The 13,587-nt window shown below is 48.3% G+C and overlaps 1 protein-coding gene across 2 annotated transcripts in view; it reads left to right on the top strand.

Moving 5' to 3' along the window:
- Positions 1–13,587, top strand: part of LOC125465738 (procathepsin L-like) — a 46,142-nt gene that overhangs the window by 8,687 nt on the left and 23,868 nt on the right. For both annotated transcript variants that reach the window (XM_048559516.1, XM_048559515.1), the window contains exon 2: positions 10,366–10,510. In XM_048559516.1, the coding sequence (XP_048415473.1) occupies positions 10,373–10,510 (138 nt within the window). In that variant the 5' untranslated portion in view covers positions 10,366–10,372. The remainder of the gene's footprint in view (positions 1–10,365; positions 10,511–13,587) is intronic.

Raw genomic sequence — 13,587 nt, 5'->3', positions numbered from 1 at the left:
ACCGGTAAGCCGTCGCTCCCGGGAGCCCTATTCCTCTCCAAGGACTTGAGGGCTCTGGTCAGCTCGTCCAGGGATATCGGCCGGTCCAGCCACTCCCTCGTGCCGTCGTCTAAGACCTCCGTGATAGACGACAGGAACGACTCGGAGGCCGTGCTGTCCGTGGGCTTCGTGTTGTACAGTCCGGCATAGAAGGATTTGCTGATCCTCAAAATCTCGTGCCGAGACGACGTCACCGAGCCGTCGTCCTCCTTCAGCCGGCTAAGCACAGAGTCTTCGTGCACCTTCTGAAAGAAGAAACGCGAGCACGTCTCGTCCTGCTCCACGGAGCGGACCCTGGACTGGAAGATTATGCTGGAGGCCTCCGCGGCGAAGAGCGAGGCTTGCTGGCCCCTCACCTTACGGAGGTCCTCCGTGACATTGACCCCCATCAACTGCAGAAGGAGCAGGTTCTGCACCCTTTTCTGGAGTCGCGACAGCTTTCCCCGCCTCTCTCTCGCCTTCCGAACACCCTTGAGGACAAAGAACCTCTTGATGTTCTCCTTCACCGTCTCCCACCAGTCGCCCGGAGACTCAAAGAGGGGTTTCACTGTTCTCCAACCGGCGTACTCCCTCTTAAGCTCCTCGACGTTCTCTGGGGTCAACAGAGTTGTGTTGAGCTCCAAAGTCCCCTTGCCGGCTGGCTGGTCGTCCTGTAAGTGACAGTCAGCCAGCAGGAGGCAGTGGTCAGAGAAGAACACCGGCTCGACGCCGGTGGACCTGATCGTGACACAAACAGGAAGTCTATCCTTGAGCGAATAGACCCGTCTGGCCGCGACCAGGTGTACCTCCGCTGCACTCCGTCTGCAGGGGCACTGAAGACGTCGAGCAGCTTGACGTCCTTCACCGTGCCCATCAGGAATCTGGACGTGACGTCCAGTTGACTCCCCCCACCCGCTGTCCCCACGCCGGATCTTCCATCTGCATCGATGATGCAGTTGAAGTTTCCGCCTAGGATGACCGGCCTGGATGTAGCCAGCAGGGGTGGAAGCTGCTGCAGGATGGCCAACCGCTCACTCCGTACCGCTGGGGCGTACACGTTGATCAGCCTCAGGGGAGCGTTCCTGTAGGTGACGTCAGCCACTAGGAGGCGCCCCCCCACCACCACCTGAACTTGAGAGATGGTGAAATTGCGCCCCCGCAGCAGAATAGCCAGGCCCGAGGAGCGACAGTCGTTACCCCCCGACCAGATTGAAGGCCCACAGGTCCAGGCGCCGGACCATTTCCCGTACCTGCTGAGGTGCGCTATCCCGCACTCCTGCAGAAACAGGAGGTCCGCCTTGACGGTGGTCGGGTAGGCCAATGTGGACACACATCTTGCGGTGGACTTGACACTGCGCACATTAATGCTCGCAACTCATACCCCCATTGTGGGCAGTGACCGCAGTACCCTCCCCAAGTCCACGGTCCAGCCCCTCTATCTGTCCCTTCATGCCCATTGCTCGGGCTAACTGCTGGATGTTCTCCGGGCTCAGGAAACCGTCCGTGCTGCCTTCCGGGCGGCATCCCCCCGTCGGGGGTGCGGAGGCAGGAGGGTCCGGCTCCGGATCAGGCTGGGGACGTGCTGTTTCCTCCTTCCCGCCTGGAAGTTCCAGGGGGCCCTCCAGTGCCCCAGCGGCACGTGACTGGGTGTCGGAGGGAGCCTCAGGACGCCTCCCGTCACCTGGAAGCGGGGTGCTGCTTTCCTTCTCCCTTGAGATCTTTAACTTCTGCTTCGGGCGGGCCCTCTCCGAATCCCCCCCGTCAGAGGAGCTCTTATAGCCCCCCTGTAGCTGCCTCTTCCTGCCTGATGGTTGTGGTTCCTGGGCCCGCCGACGCACCTTCCTCCTCGCTTTCCGGACCGTCGTCCACTCCCCTGGAGGCAGCGACAGGCGACCCATCGACTCCGGGTTGTCGGCGGGGAGCGGAGCCTGCAGGAGCGCTTTGCTGGCCTTGGGCCCATTCTGCGGGGCTGAGCCCTCCTGCACGACCTGGCCCTCCTGCACTTTAGTGGGGTCCTTGCAGGGCCCTGTTGCCTTCCTCTCCTCCGGGGGGGCTGGCCCCGCATTGCCCCTGCCGGCGACCTGGGAGTAGGTGGTCCCCCGCCGCGGGCATGCCCTATAGAGGTGGCCCGCTTCCCTGCAAAGGTTGCAGCTTTTCTCTTGTGGGCAATCCTTTGCAAGGTGTCCCTCCTCCCTGCAGATGGTGGCTTTGCAGTCAGCCGCCACGTGACCTGGCCTTTCACAGGCATGGCAGACTTTAGGTTGCCCTGCATAGGCCAGGTAGCCCTTGCTCCCACTGATCGCGAAGCTGGACGGTGGGTGTACGACATTCCTGTCCGCGCCCATCCTCAGCGTCACCTTGACCTGCCTCTTACTCGTCCAGATGCCAAAGGGGTCCATGATGTCAGTTAGGTCCCCTTCCACCTTCACGTACCTTCCGAGGAAGGTCAGGACATCAACTGCTGGCACATGCGGGTTGTACATATGTACAGTCACCATACGGCTCCTCTGCGCTGGCATTACAAACAGCGGGACAGCGGTCGATACAGAGAGGGGGCCCTCACCTCCTTTCTCCTGGAAAACCTCCAGGAAGCGCTCGCAAAGCTTGGCGCTCCTGAAGGTCACGTCGTAAAAACCTCCTCCGGGGAAATCCTGCAGGCAGTAAATGTCCGCAGCAGCGAACCCACAACAGTCCAACAGGACCCTCTTCACGAAGAAGGTGCGGTCCACAGGTGCACCTTCATCCTCCTTCTTTACGGAAACACAGATGGTGTTCCGAACCCCCTGACCTGGGGCACGAGCACTTGCCGCAGCCATCGTTGCAGGTTGGCTGCTCCCCTGAACCAGCGTTAGGCCGAAGCCAGCATTAAGATCCACCGGTTGCAAGGGTGCACAGCCAACCCGACGTCCTCCTTTCACCTCCAAGATAGCACTCTCCTCCTCTTGGTCCACAAGAGAGTGGGTCTTTATTGTGTTCCAGATGTAAGCTGGTTCACTGAGCTTGCCGGTTTGTTCCCAGATGTTTTGTCACCATTCTAGGTAACATCAACAGTGAGCCTCCAATGAAGCACTGGTGTTATGTCCCGCTTTCTATTTATCTGGTTAGGTTTCCTTGGGTTGGTGATGTCATTTCCTGTGCTGATGATGTCACCATCACCACCACATCACCGACGTAGGAAATGACATCACCAACCCAAGGAAACCTAACCAGATAAATAGAAAGCGGGACATAACACCAGCGCTTCGCCAGAGGCTCACTGATGATGTTACCTAGTATGGTGACAAAATGTCTGAAAACGAACCTTCCAGCTCAGCGAGCAAACTCACATCCAGAACCTCAACCTGAGCTACAAATCTTCTCAAAACTAGCTACGATTATTATAGCATTTAATTTACCACCAGTGAAACAGTCTAGAAACTTTGTTTGATTTCGATGTAGTTTACATGGAACTCATGATGGACATGGTTTTTTTTCACAACCTGCAGTTACAGAGCCACGATACTCAACTAAACTGTGTGACATGTAAGTAGTCAGCAAATACCATACGATTAAGCATCATATGAATGGTATCCCATGATCAACTGCCATGTGATCAAGTGTCACATGATCACTCCTTTAGGGAACCACATCCAGAGCTAGTAACCTCACCTTCCAACCCTTCAATTCAGGGAAGGCGACTGCAACTGCTCAATGTTTGACATTTGACTTTTTGAAAGGTGTGGAGCTGGAAGAACACAGCAGGCCAAGCAGCATCAGAGGAACAGGAAAGCTGACATTTCGGACCTCGACCCTTCTTCAGTTTTTTTTGGCGTCAGCTTTGGAAGAAAATGATGCCCCAACTTTCTGGTAACTGCCATTCCACCTCCCCTGGCCCTGTCACCCACTCAGCACGCGGGATTCAATGTTACCAGAAATGAGTGGTGTCAATTTTGCTGACTTTTGTGGAGGTTTCTGCCTGTGAGGATGAGGAGACTTTCTGTGCCGATCTTCTCAATGTCTCCTCGTTACTGACAGACAACATTCTTACGGCTTCTCACACATCCTATTCTCCCACTCATTGGTGCTGCCAGGATTCAGGGGTACATGTCGTTGGAGATCAACCACGGACCAACACTCTCCAACCACCTCCATAAAATTCCCATTCTATTTTCCTTTATTCATTCACAGGTTGAGGCCATCCCTGGCTAGGCAGCATTTATTGCCCATCCCTAATTGCCCAGAGGGCAGTTAAGAGTCAACCACATTGCTGTAGGCCTGGAGTCAAACGTACTCCAAACCAGGTAAGGATGGCAATTTCCTTCCCTAAAGGACATTAGTGAACCAGATGGGCTTTTCCCGACAATTGACAATGGATTCAGTGTCATCATTAGATTCTTAATTCCAGATATTTAGTGAATTCAAATTCCACATCTGCCATGGCAGGATTTGAACCTGGGTTCCCCAGAACATGACCTGGGTCTCTGGATTAATAGTCCAGCAATAATACCACTAGGCCATTGCTTCCCTGATGTGCCCTGCTGTTAAAGATACGTTGAGCTCATTGGGCTAGGGTTATCCAGTGCATCCTGTTTGGACTGTGCTACAGTGTCCCCCTGTCCAGACTGATCCAATAATTGCAACATCACCCTCAGCAGTCATTTCATCTGCTGGACAACAGCCCTGATTGAGAAATGGATTGGCTTGTATTGTATACTTGGCCTCACTCGGGGGTTTGTGTCATAGAGTCATCAGTCCTGGTTGCATAAGGTAGCCCTGTCTAGTAGAAACCATTTTATGTAAAGCATCCAGCTGTTGAAATAAGGCAGGAATTTGGGAGTTCTTAAGGATATGGGCATCATGACAGCTCCCAGGGTGCATCGCACTGACTTCTCAGGTGTGCTACTGACAATCAGCTGATTTTTACTCTGATGGATTGGAATCCTTTTCCATTGATGGACCTATCTGTGTTATGATATGGCTCTGTAAATGTAGGTCTACCTCACCCTGTAACTGGTGGGAGGCATCAGTTATAAGTCTACTGCCCAGCAGCAGCGCTACCATTGTCATGGGGAAATGAGATAAAGTGATGTGATCTGGAACCAAATTGCATCAGTAATAGTCTGATGCATTTATGGGTTGATGATTGAGAGATCCAGTGGATTTTTGGAAGCAGCCAGTCCCATAAATGTTTAATGCAGTTGTTGACCACTAGGTTGACCATACAATGGTCACCTAGCACTTCATAGAGTCATACAGCATGGAAGCAGGCCCTTCGGCCCAACCCATCCATGCCAACTAGGCTTCCTAAGCTGAATTTGTCCCCTGGCCCTCTGAGCCTTTCCAATCCATGTACTTGTCAAATGTCTTTTAAATGTTGTAATTGTACCAGCCTCTACCACTCTCTCTGGTAGCTCATTCTATGTGTGAAAACATTTCGCCCTCAAGTTCCTTTTACATCTTCCCCCTCTTCCCTTTTAAATCTATTTCCTATAGTTTTGGACTCCCCTACCCTAGGGAAAAGCCCATGACTAATCAACTTGTCTATGACCCTCATGATTTTACCTCTGTAGAGTCAGCCCTCAGCCTCCAGGGAGAAAAGTCCCAGCCTCCTCTTTATACCTCAAACTCTCCAGTCCCAGTAACATCCTTCCAAATCTTTTCTGTGCCCTTTCCTGTAGCAGAATTGTACTCAGTACTCCAAATGTCCTGCTCCTGCAGTTGGCATCGTTCAGTGACTGAGTCCTGGGACTACTTCAACCTTTGGTGACCCAGCCATTTGGAAGAACCCAGGCATTTAGGAAGGTAGACTCTGGACCTCCTGTACTTCCTGCACACCCTGAACTGTGATCACTTTATGCGGAGGCTGTTCAGCACTGCTGGAAGTTACAGCTTGCCATGGGATGACTGGAGCATCTTTGGTTCTCTGCGGCTTGATGGCCTCACAGCGACAGCGAGAATAACTCGGTCACACTTGCAAAGGACCTCTGTGGGGAATACCAGAAGCAGAACAAGGTATGTGAGCAATCAGCATTTGCATCACACACAAAGTGGTGGTGTGGCACACTGCTCCATTTAGAGGGATCCTCTGACAAGGAAGGCCATGGAATGCTTGACGAAGGGGCCTTACCCCAGTCAATGCAGAGCAGTCATGTTGTGATGAGACAGTAGGACACTGACTGGTAATGCTCTGTGGAGACTGAGATCTACTCCCCTAACCCTAACATCACTGAAAGATGAAGAAAGGCATCATTGCAAATAGGAACATGTGAAATGTTACAGTGCAGGGTGAGAGGGAATCGGTTCTCTGCCCTTGAGCAACCTCGGAGAATTGCATCCACCATTGTAAAAGTGTCTGTGATTACTTCAGCTTCAATCTGTAATGACCAATGAAATGTTGAAGAACGCAGGTGACCAGGATTTATGGTTACTCGGCTGGACACTAAATATCACGTGCTGGGCCCTACGATTAAGAATCTCTTTGTCCCGTACTGTGGAAGTGCCTGATTAATACGTTGCCCCTTGAAGGGCCTTCTTCTGTTGCTCACAGTGAGAGGCCTGCGTACTCAGACAGAAAACAAACATGGATTTCACCCACTCTGGGTGTGGTGGTAGCATTTTCTATTTCCTTGCATATTTATGAGCCGTACGAGTTGAGGAGGCGATGCCAATCTTGCTTAGCAGAGTGAGTCGCAGGTTCAGCCTGGTAACCCAGGGGCTCCTGTGCAGTTTAGTAGAACCAATCATCACACTCGTTGAGGTCATTGGGAGGGTTACTGTCGAGAATCCCACCTCCTGTAGTATATCGTGTCTCTGGCACAGAGATGGCACATACCAAATGTCAAGGCCCATGGACGGGGTGAGGGGAGGGGGAGATGGTGCGGCATGGCGGTTGCGGGGGGTGATGGGTTGCCTGAGATGCTGACAGTTGGTGTCCAAGATGGAGGAGCAAGTGGTGAGCTGGTGTTGCCAGGTGATCAGTCTGACTACCTTGTCAGGAATTGTTGCTGTTTACGTTTTCAATGCAGACACCACCCACTGTTCACTAGGGGGAACCTCGTCTCTATTCCACACATGGTTCAAAAATGGGACTCTCTGCTCCCATCAATGAGAGCCCTCTCAACCAATTTACCCAACTTTCTGACCATTGCTCTCATTGGTCAGTGCCTGAGGATGGTCAGGAAATACAGTGGCAGCTCTTGAAGTCTGTGAGAGAATTAATTAATGCTGGTTTCTGCTCGGCCTGGCTGAAGAGCGTGTCTCAGTGCTGCTGACCTGAGCTAACAGAGACACCGTGTAAAACTTACTAATCGCTGTTGGCAGACGGTGCGTAGCCCTAGTTTAGTGTTTCTGATGAACTGACGGTTGTTTGAAACTTCCGCAGGAATGATTACACATTTCCAAGCACGAGCTTTCTTTTAAAAAAAAATGGTCATTTGGAAACATTTAGTTTTGTGAAAATGGAAATGAGACTCGATTTTGAAATCTGTAGTTTAAAATCTGGGAATACAAAACAAGAGCTAAGCAGAAAAAATAGCTTACAAGTACAAAAGGTCAGGAGGTTAAACTTGGTGCTGACAGAGGAGAAACTCAAACTACTTTCTGTCTCTTTAAGGAAATGTGTTTTCAATCAGAGATAATTCAACTTGGCTACATCAAGTGTTTGTGCTAAGTATGCTTCTTTATTTAAAGGGGTATACCTTTTGGAAAAGATTATTTGTTGCATACATTTTGATGAAGACTTTACTCCTTTAATGATGGTGGTAAAGCAGGCTGCATCTTGAGGTTGTTACAGAGATAGTAGGAACTGCCGATGCTGGAGAATCTGAGATAACAAGGTGTGAAGCTGGATGAACACAGCAGGCCAAGCAGCATCAGAGGAGCAGGAAAGTTTGACCTTTCGGGTCAAGACCCTTCTTCAGAAAATGACCCGAAACGTCAAACTTTCCTGCTCCTCTGATGCTGTCTGGCCTGCCGTGTTCATCCAGCTTCACGTGTTATTTGCCTCTTGAGATTGATTTGCAGTAATTTGAACAGCAAATACACAGTATCACACAGAGCATAACACTGGAGTTCAGGAGGATTTCATGCAAATACAGAGAATCCACAAAATGTCAGAACTCCCAAAGAACCCACTGAGTCCATTGTTCCCCCACCAGCCAGCTAACAATTAAACACTTAACCTGCTCTTCTCCCAGAGCCTAGCATTTATTCCCTACCTTTTCTAGAATTTATCTAATTCCCTTTTGGAAGTTTGTATTATATCTACTTACACTGTTGAATTAGCATATTTCCAGATAATGATGACTTTGATGGAAAGTATGAGGCTTTTTCCCAGGATGGAGGGGTCAGTGACGAGGGGACACAGTATAACATGGAGGTGCTGGTGTCGGTCTGGAGTGGGCAAAGTCAGAAGCCACACAACACGAGGTTATTGTCCAGCAGGTTTATTTGAAATCACAAACTTTGGAGTGCTGCTCTTTCATCCGGTGAAGGGGACATAGGTTCAAGATGTGGTGGAGGACCAATGTTTCAAAGTGATACACAAGGTAAACGGTGGTGAGTGCCTGGAACACACTGCCTGAGGAGGTAGTGGAAGCAAAGACAGTAGAAGCACCTGGATGAAACTGTGAATAGGAAGGGAATCAAGGGATACTGATCCTGTATGTGAAAATGATTTTGGTATGGAAGGGCAAAATGTGTCAGCGCAGGCTTGGAGAGCTGAAGGGCCTGTTCTTGTGCTGTATTGTTCTTTGGTCTTTGCTTACTTTCTGTGTAAAAGGAAAGTTTCTGTTTGCTACTTCTGGTTGTTTTGTCATCTCAAGAACTGTATCCCCTCTGTTTTATCATTGAAAGCAGTTTCTTCTTATTGACTTTATCAAAATTCTTCATGGTTCTGACTAACTCTGAGAAACCCTCCCCATAAGTTTCTCTCTTCTTTTAACTTATGGTAATTTGTAAAATTGCTTGTTAAGTTAAGAAAGCCTGGTTAACTTGTCTCCTTTTAAAACCTGTTGATTTGGGTCTGGAGAAGGTATCCACAAGGGAAGGGATCTTTTCTAAATGAACCTTGTTGTAACTGACCTGAGGAGTTGTTAAATGACTAAGAGGAGACTAATTGGCCTCTTCTCCTGTGACCTTGACCATTTCAGCGATTCCATCTGGAACTGTAACAAACTGGGGAACCTTGCCTGGTGGTTGATTGCAATAACGCCATTAGATTTATCCACTGAACCAATTAACATTGACAGCTCATTACAACTCTGTAATGGTAAGGACAAAGCAGTGGACCGTGACCTTTAGAGCAAAAAGGACTGGGTTGATGGGCTTTAGTTGTCTGAATCTTGTTTGATTTTAGCAGTGCCCAACACTCGGATAGCATTCCTTTGGTGCCCTAAGAACTGAGGAATAAAATGGAGGCAAAGAAATCGCTTGATTGCTCCCTGATTGGCTATTGTTTGTGCAGTGACTATTTGTAGCATATTATCCACCCCACCTGGGGCACTGGGAGGAAGTTCAAACCTGCCTCTGTCAGATCGCTCCATTGGAGAGGAATGGCACACCAGAGGGTGACTGCAGGATAGTGAACCCCCGCCAGGGGAACTGTTTCCATACAAACAGAGGCAACACCCCATCAATTTAATCATGATTGATCTTTGACCTCAAATTCATTATTCCACCGGCTCCCGTACCTACGTTTCCCCGTGACACCAGAAGCCTTGAATGTTCTCGGTTTTTGGCCATCGCCCACCCTCTAGGCCAGAGCATTCAAAATATTCACAATCCATTGAGCAAAGAAATTTCTCCTCAAATTAGTCCTGAAAAGTTGTTCCTTTTTTCGTGAGATCTTGCCCCTTGATCTAGATACCCAAGTTGAAACTGTTTCTACCATTCTAAACCCTTGCATATTCCAGTAGCATCGCTCTATCTGTCTAAACTCCGAGCTCTCTCTGCCAAGAACCGATACAGTGAACCTTTGGTGTATTTCTCCCAATGCAACACCACACTGACTTTGATTTTATTGTCATGTGTAGTTTACAGTAAGATATAATGAAAAGCTTTCATTTGTCCCTATGAAATGGTGCCATTTTGAATAATTTAAGAATAAGGTTTTTAAAAAATCTTAAAGAAAGTCCATCAGTTCTGAGCCATTTCAAGACCATCAAACTGTGCACAGTACTACAGTTATGGTCTCACCAAAGTCCTGTACAATTCTAGCAAGACTTCCTAATTCTAATGCTGCAGTTATCATCCAATAACCAACTTTTATAATAGTTTCCTAACAGCTTCTAATGCAGTACATGGAATGAAGGACCTGTAATGATCAAAAGAAGACATCTGACGTGTTTTCTTGGTTTTATTTTTCTCCAGAAAAGCTATGATGATGTTCCTGCTGTTTCTGGGGACTTTGCAGATCGTGGCTGTGACTATCAGTGCCTCACCATTGTTGTTTGACCCATTGCTGACTGAAGGCTGGGAGAAATGGAAGATGCTTCACCAGAAACAGTACGCAGAGGTGAGGGAACAGAACAGCAAGCTGCCTGAGGGTGGGTCTGAAGGTGGTGATAATGTCACTGCAATAATAAACTAGAGGAGGGCTGGCCACGTCTTCCCCATTGGGATGGTGCAGGCCGCACAGTTCAATCTTTCTGTTTCTCAGGAGGTGGTGAATAAATTTCAGAAAGATATGGGGGCTACAACTGCAACCACAGGCTTTTTATTATAAGCCATACATTGATAATTTAAATAAGTAATTCTGAAAGTGTCACTCAGCCAGTTTTTAAAATTTTCCTTTTTGGTTAAGAAGCAGAGCTAGAGAGAGAGAAAATCAAGCTGAATTCACGATTTGAGGGCAGGAGGTGAGGACTGGCTCGAGCTAAAGTGTTAGTTGTAATGAGTGCTCTCTCTGGGTCAGCTCTGGCGGGCACTGTCTGAGCTGGCCCACGTGGAAGTGAATTTTGGAAGTGAGTTGATTTTCAGCTTGAGATTTCCTCCTCTCTCAGCCTGCTCCCCCAAACACACACTCACTCTCTCTCGCTCTCCCTTTCTCTGTCTCTCTCCCTCTCTCTCTTTCTCTCTTTCTCCACCTCCCCCACATGCTTTCTATCCCTTTCCCTCTTTCCCTCTCGACATTTTTGTCTCTCTTACCCCCTCCTACTCTATCCTCATTAACCTCAACAAAATAATCTATGGAGCCTTGCACTCCAAACATTATTAACAGCTCAATTACTACCCCCCGTCACTACCCACAACAAAACAAACATTCATGTTGAAATGAGAGTGACAGAGTTATTTGCTTCTGGAGGGACCTAAATGCAAATGTAAAAATGAAAAGAAAGAGAAGTGAGTTGGACTCACAGCTGCCTGATTGTCTTTTTCCTTTCTCACCATCAAGGCCTGACTCTCAGCTCCCTCCATCATCCAATTCTCATCTCCCCCCAGCCCACCACCCTCACTATGGTGTGACTGACCTTCTTACCCCGTGTGCGACTCTCCTTGTGGTAATTTACCACAAGTTACCTCTAATTCGGCTGCTCATTAAGAAATCGCAGACACAAGCAGACGCTGAAACAGTTATTTAAGCCTTCAAGTAAACAAGTGAAGTCTCACAACCTGGCATGGCTATTTACTGATTAATAGTGGGATTTAGCGATATTTCCAGCCAACAGCATCTGTCTCTGGATGTCCAGGATTCGATCCTTGTGCAGTGTTGTTCTTTGAAGTTCTGCTGCTGAAGAGTCCTGGAGTTGAATTCTTGTGTATATATATAATTGTCTCTCTTTTCAAGTTTGTGGTGTGAAGTTATTGATGATCCTTTAGGTTCTTTCATCCACAGTGTTCCAAGATGGTGGGAGGCAGCATCCAGCTCCTGGGCACGGGGCTTAGCTGATCATGGTCTTGTGTGGCGGCTCCCGCCGTATCAGTACAACTTCATCGTTGCCTTTCTGGCTCGGTCGCTATATTTTTTTTGTTGTTGTCCTGGAGCCGCCTCCTGCGGGAGACTGGGGCCCCGTGTATCTCCATCCCTGCTCCAGCTCGGGTGGCTGTCGGTCAGCTTAGAGCCAGGATCCCGTCTGTCAATGCTGGGCGTTGGAGGACGTGTGGGACCCCCGGTAACGATGGTGGTGGAAGCGGCAGAGAAAGAGCACATTACCAGGAGCCCGAGGACGATGTTGAATGGTGGCAACTGGACGAGCAGAGGATATGAAGGCTACAGAGAGGGATGGTTGAACTTTTGAAGCTGTGCCAGCCTCAGTAATATCAGTTTAATATCAATTCCTTCACTACCTTACTCATTTATTTTGTAATTCAGGATGGTCCCGCAGTGTGGCAACATTATACACATTTCACAGACTTGGGTACAGGTGACAATCTCAAATAAATGAAAAATCTGCCGCTTGCTTTCTCATCAGCAGTAGCTTCCCTGTTCATTGTTACATCAGGCATTGACTGTCTTTTTGAAAACACAGGTTCTCTGTTGTTAAACTCCATAAATTCTTCTGTGGGGCAATTGGTTGCCTTTGTGACATAAAGTAGCCATGTTAAAGCAGTTTCAGTGATAGTAGGAACTGCAGATGCTGGAGAATCTGAGATAACAAGGTGTAGAGCTGGATGAACACAGCAGGCCAAGCACCATCAGAGGAGCAGGAAGGCTGACGTTTCGGGCCTAGATCCTCTGAAGAAGGGTCTAGGCCCGAAACGTCAGCTTTTCTGCTCCTCGGATGCTGCTTGGCCTGCTGTGTTCATCCAGCTCTACACCTTGTTATCTCAGGTGTTAAAACAGTTTTGCTATGTAGCTTCTACTCCTTCATTTCCAATTTGCATGACAACATGCTTTCAATTCCTGTATGATAGTTTGTCCTTGTCCCGTAACAGTTTATTCCAGACAAAATTATTGCTGATTCCTTCAATCCATGTACAATTTTTACAAGTCTGAAATTTAGACTATCACATCCTTCCCGTTTGTAGTGCAACTCACATCTCCTTCCCTTTCCCCCGTCCCATGGTGCGACTGTCATCTCTTTCCCCTTCTCCCAGAGCCAGAGTGTCTCTAAAACCTTCCCATTCCCAGCCCTGGCTGCAGACCTGCTGCCACAGTGTCTGACTTGGTTTTTAAACTGTGGCTCTTAATTCTAGATTCTCCTAAAAGATGAACATCCTTTCCACTTCCTCTCTCTCATATATGTTATATGTTTTAATCAAGTTACCGCTACCTCTTTGAAACCCCACTGGATACAAGCCTAGCCTGTCTAACCTTTCCTTCTAAGACAACTCCACTCCATCTATTAGTCTAGTAAACCTTTTCTATATTGCCCTCACTATGTTTTCATCTTTCCAGAAACAAGGTGACCCAGTCTATACATGGGACTCCAGATGTGGTCTCACCTGCACCATTTATAATTTTTATATTGGTGTCTGCAGTTTGCTGCCTGATTGGAAAGGGTGCTTGATCCCCTCATTATCTTAAGTCACACTTTTGTTTGAAGTTTTTGTTTACATATTTTAAGTATTACATCCCATTGGTTTCAAAGAGAGTGGCAAATCATAACATTGATTTGGCTAAGTCCAAATTGTGCCCAAAAATCCGAAAGA

Source organism: Stegostoma tigrinum, chromosome 30 (assembly GCF_030684315.1).
Source record: "Stegostoma tigrinum isolate sSteTig4 chromosome 30, sSteTig4.hap1, whole genome shotgun sequence".
Taxonomy (NCBI): domain Eukaryota; kingdom Metazoa; phylum Chordata; class Chondrichthyes; order Orectolobiformes; family Stegostomatidae; genus Stegostoma; species Stegostoma tigrinum.
Note: the sequence above shows the minus strand (reverse complement) of the source record. Positions and strands in the feature narration are given on the sequence as shown.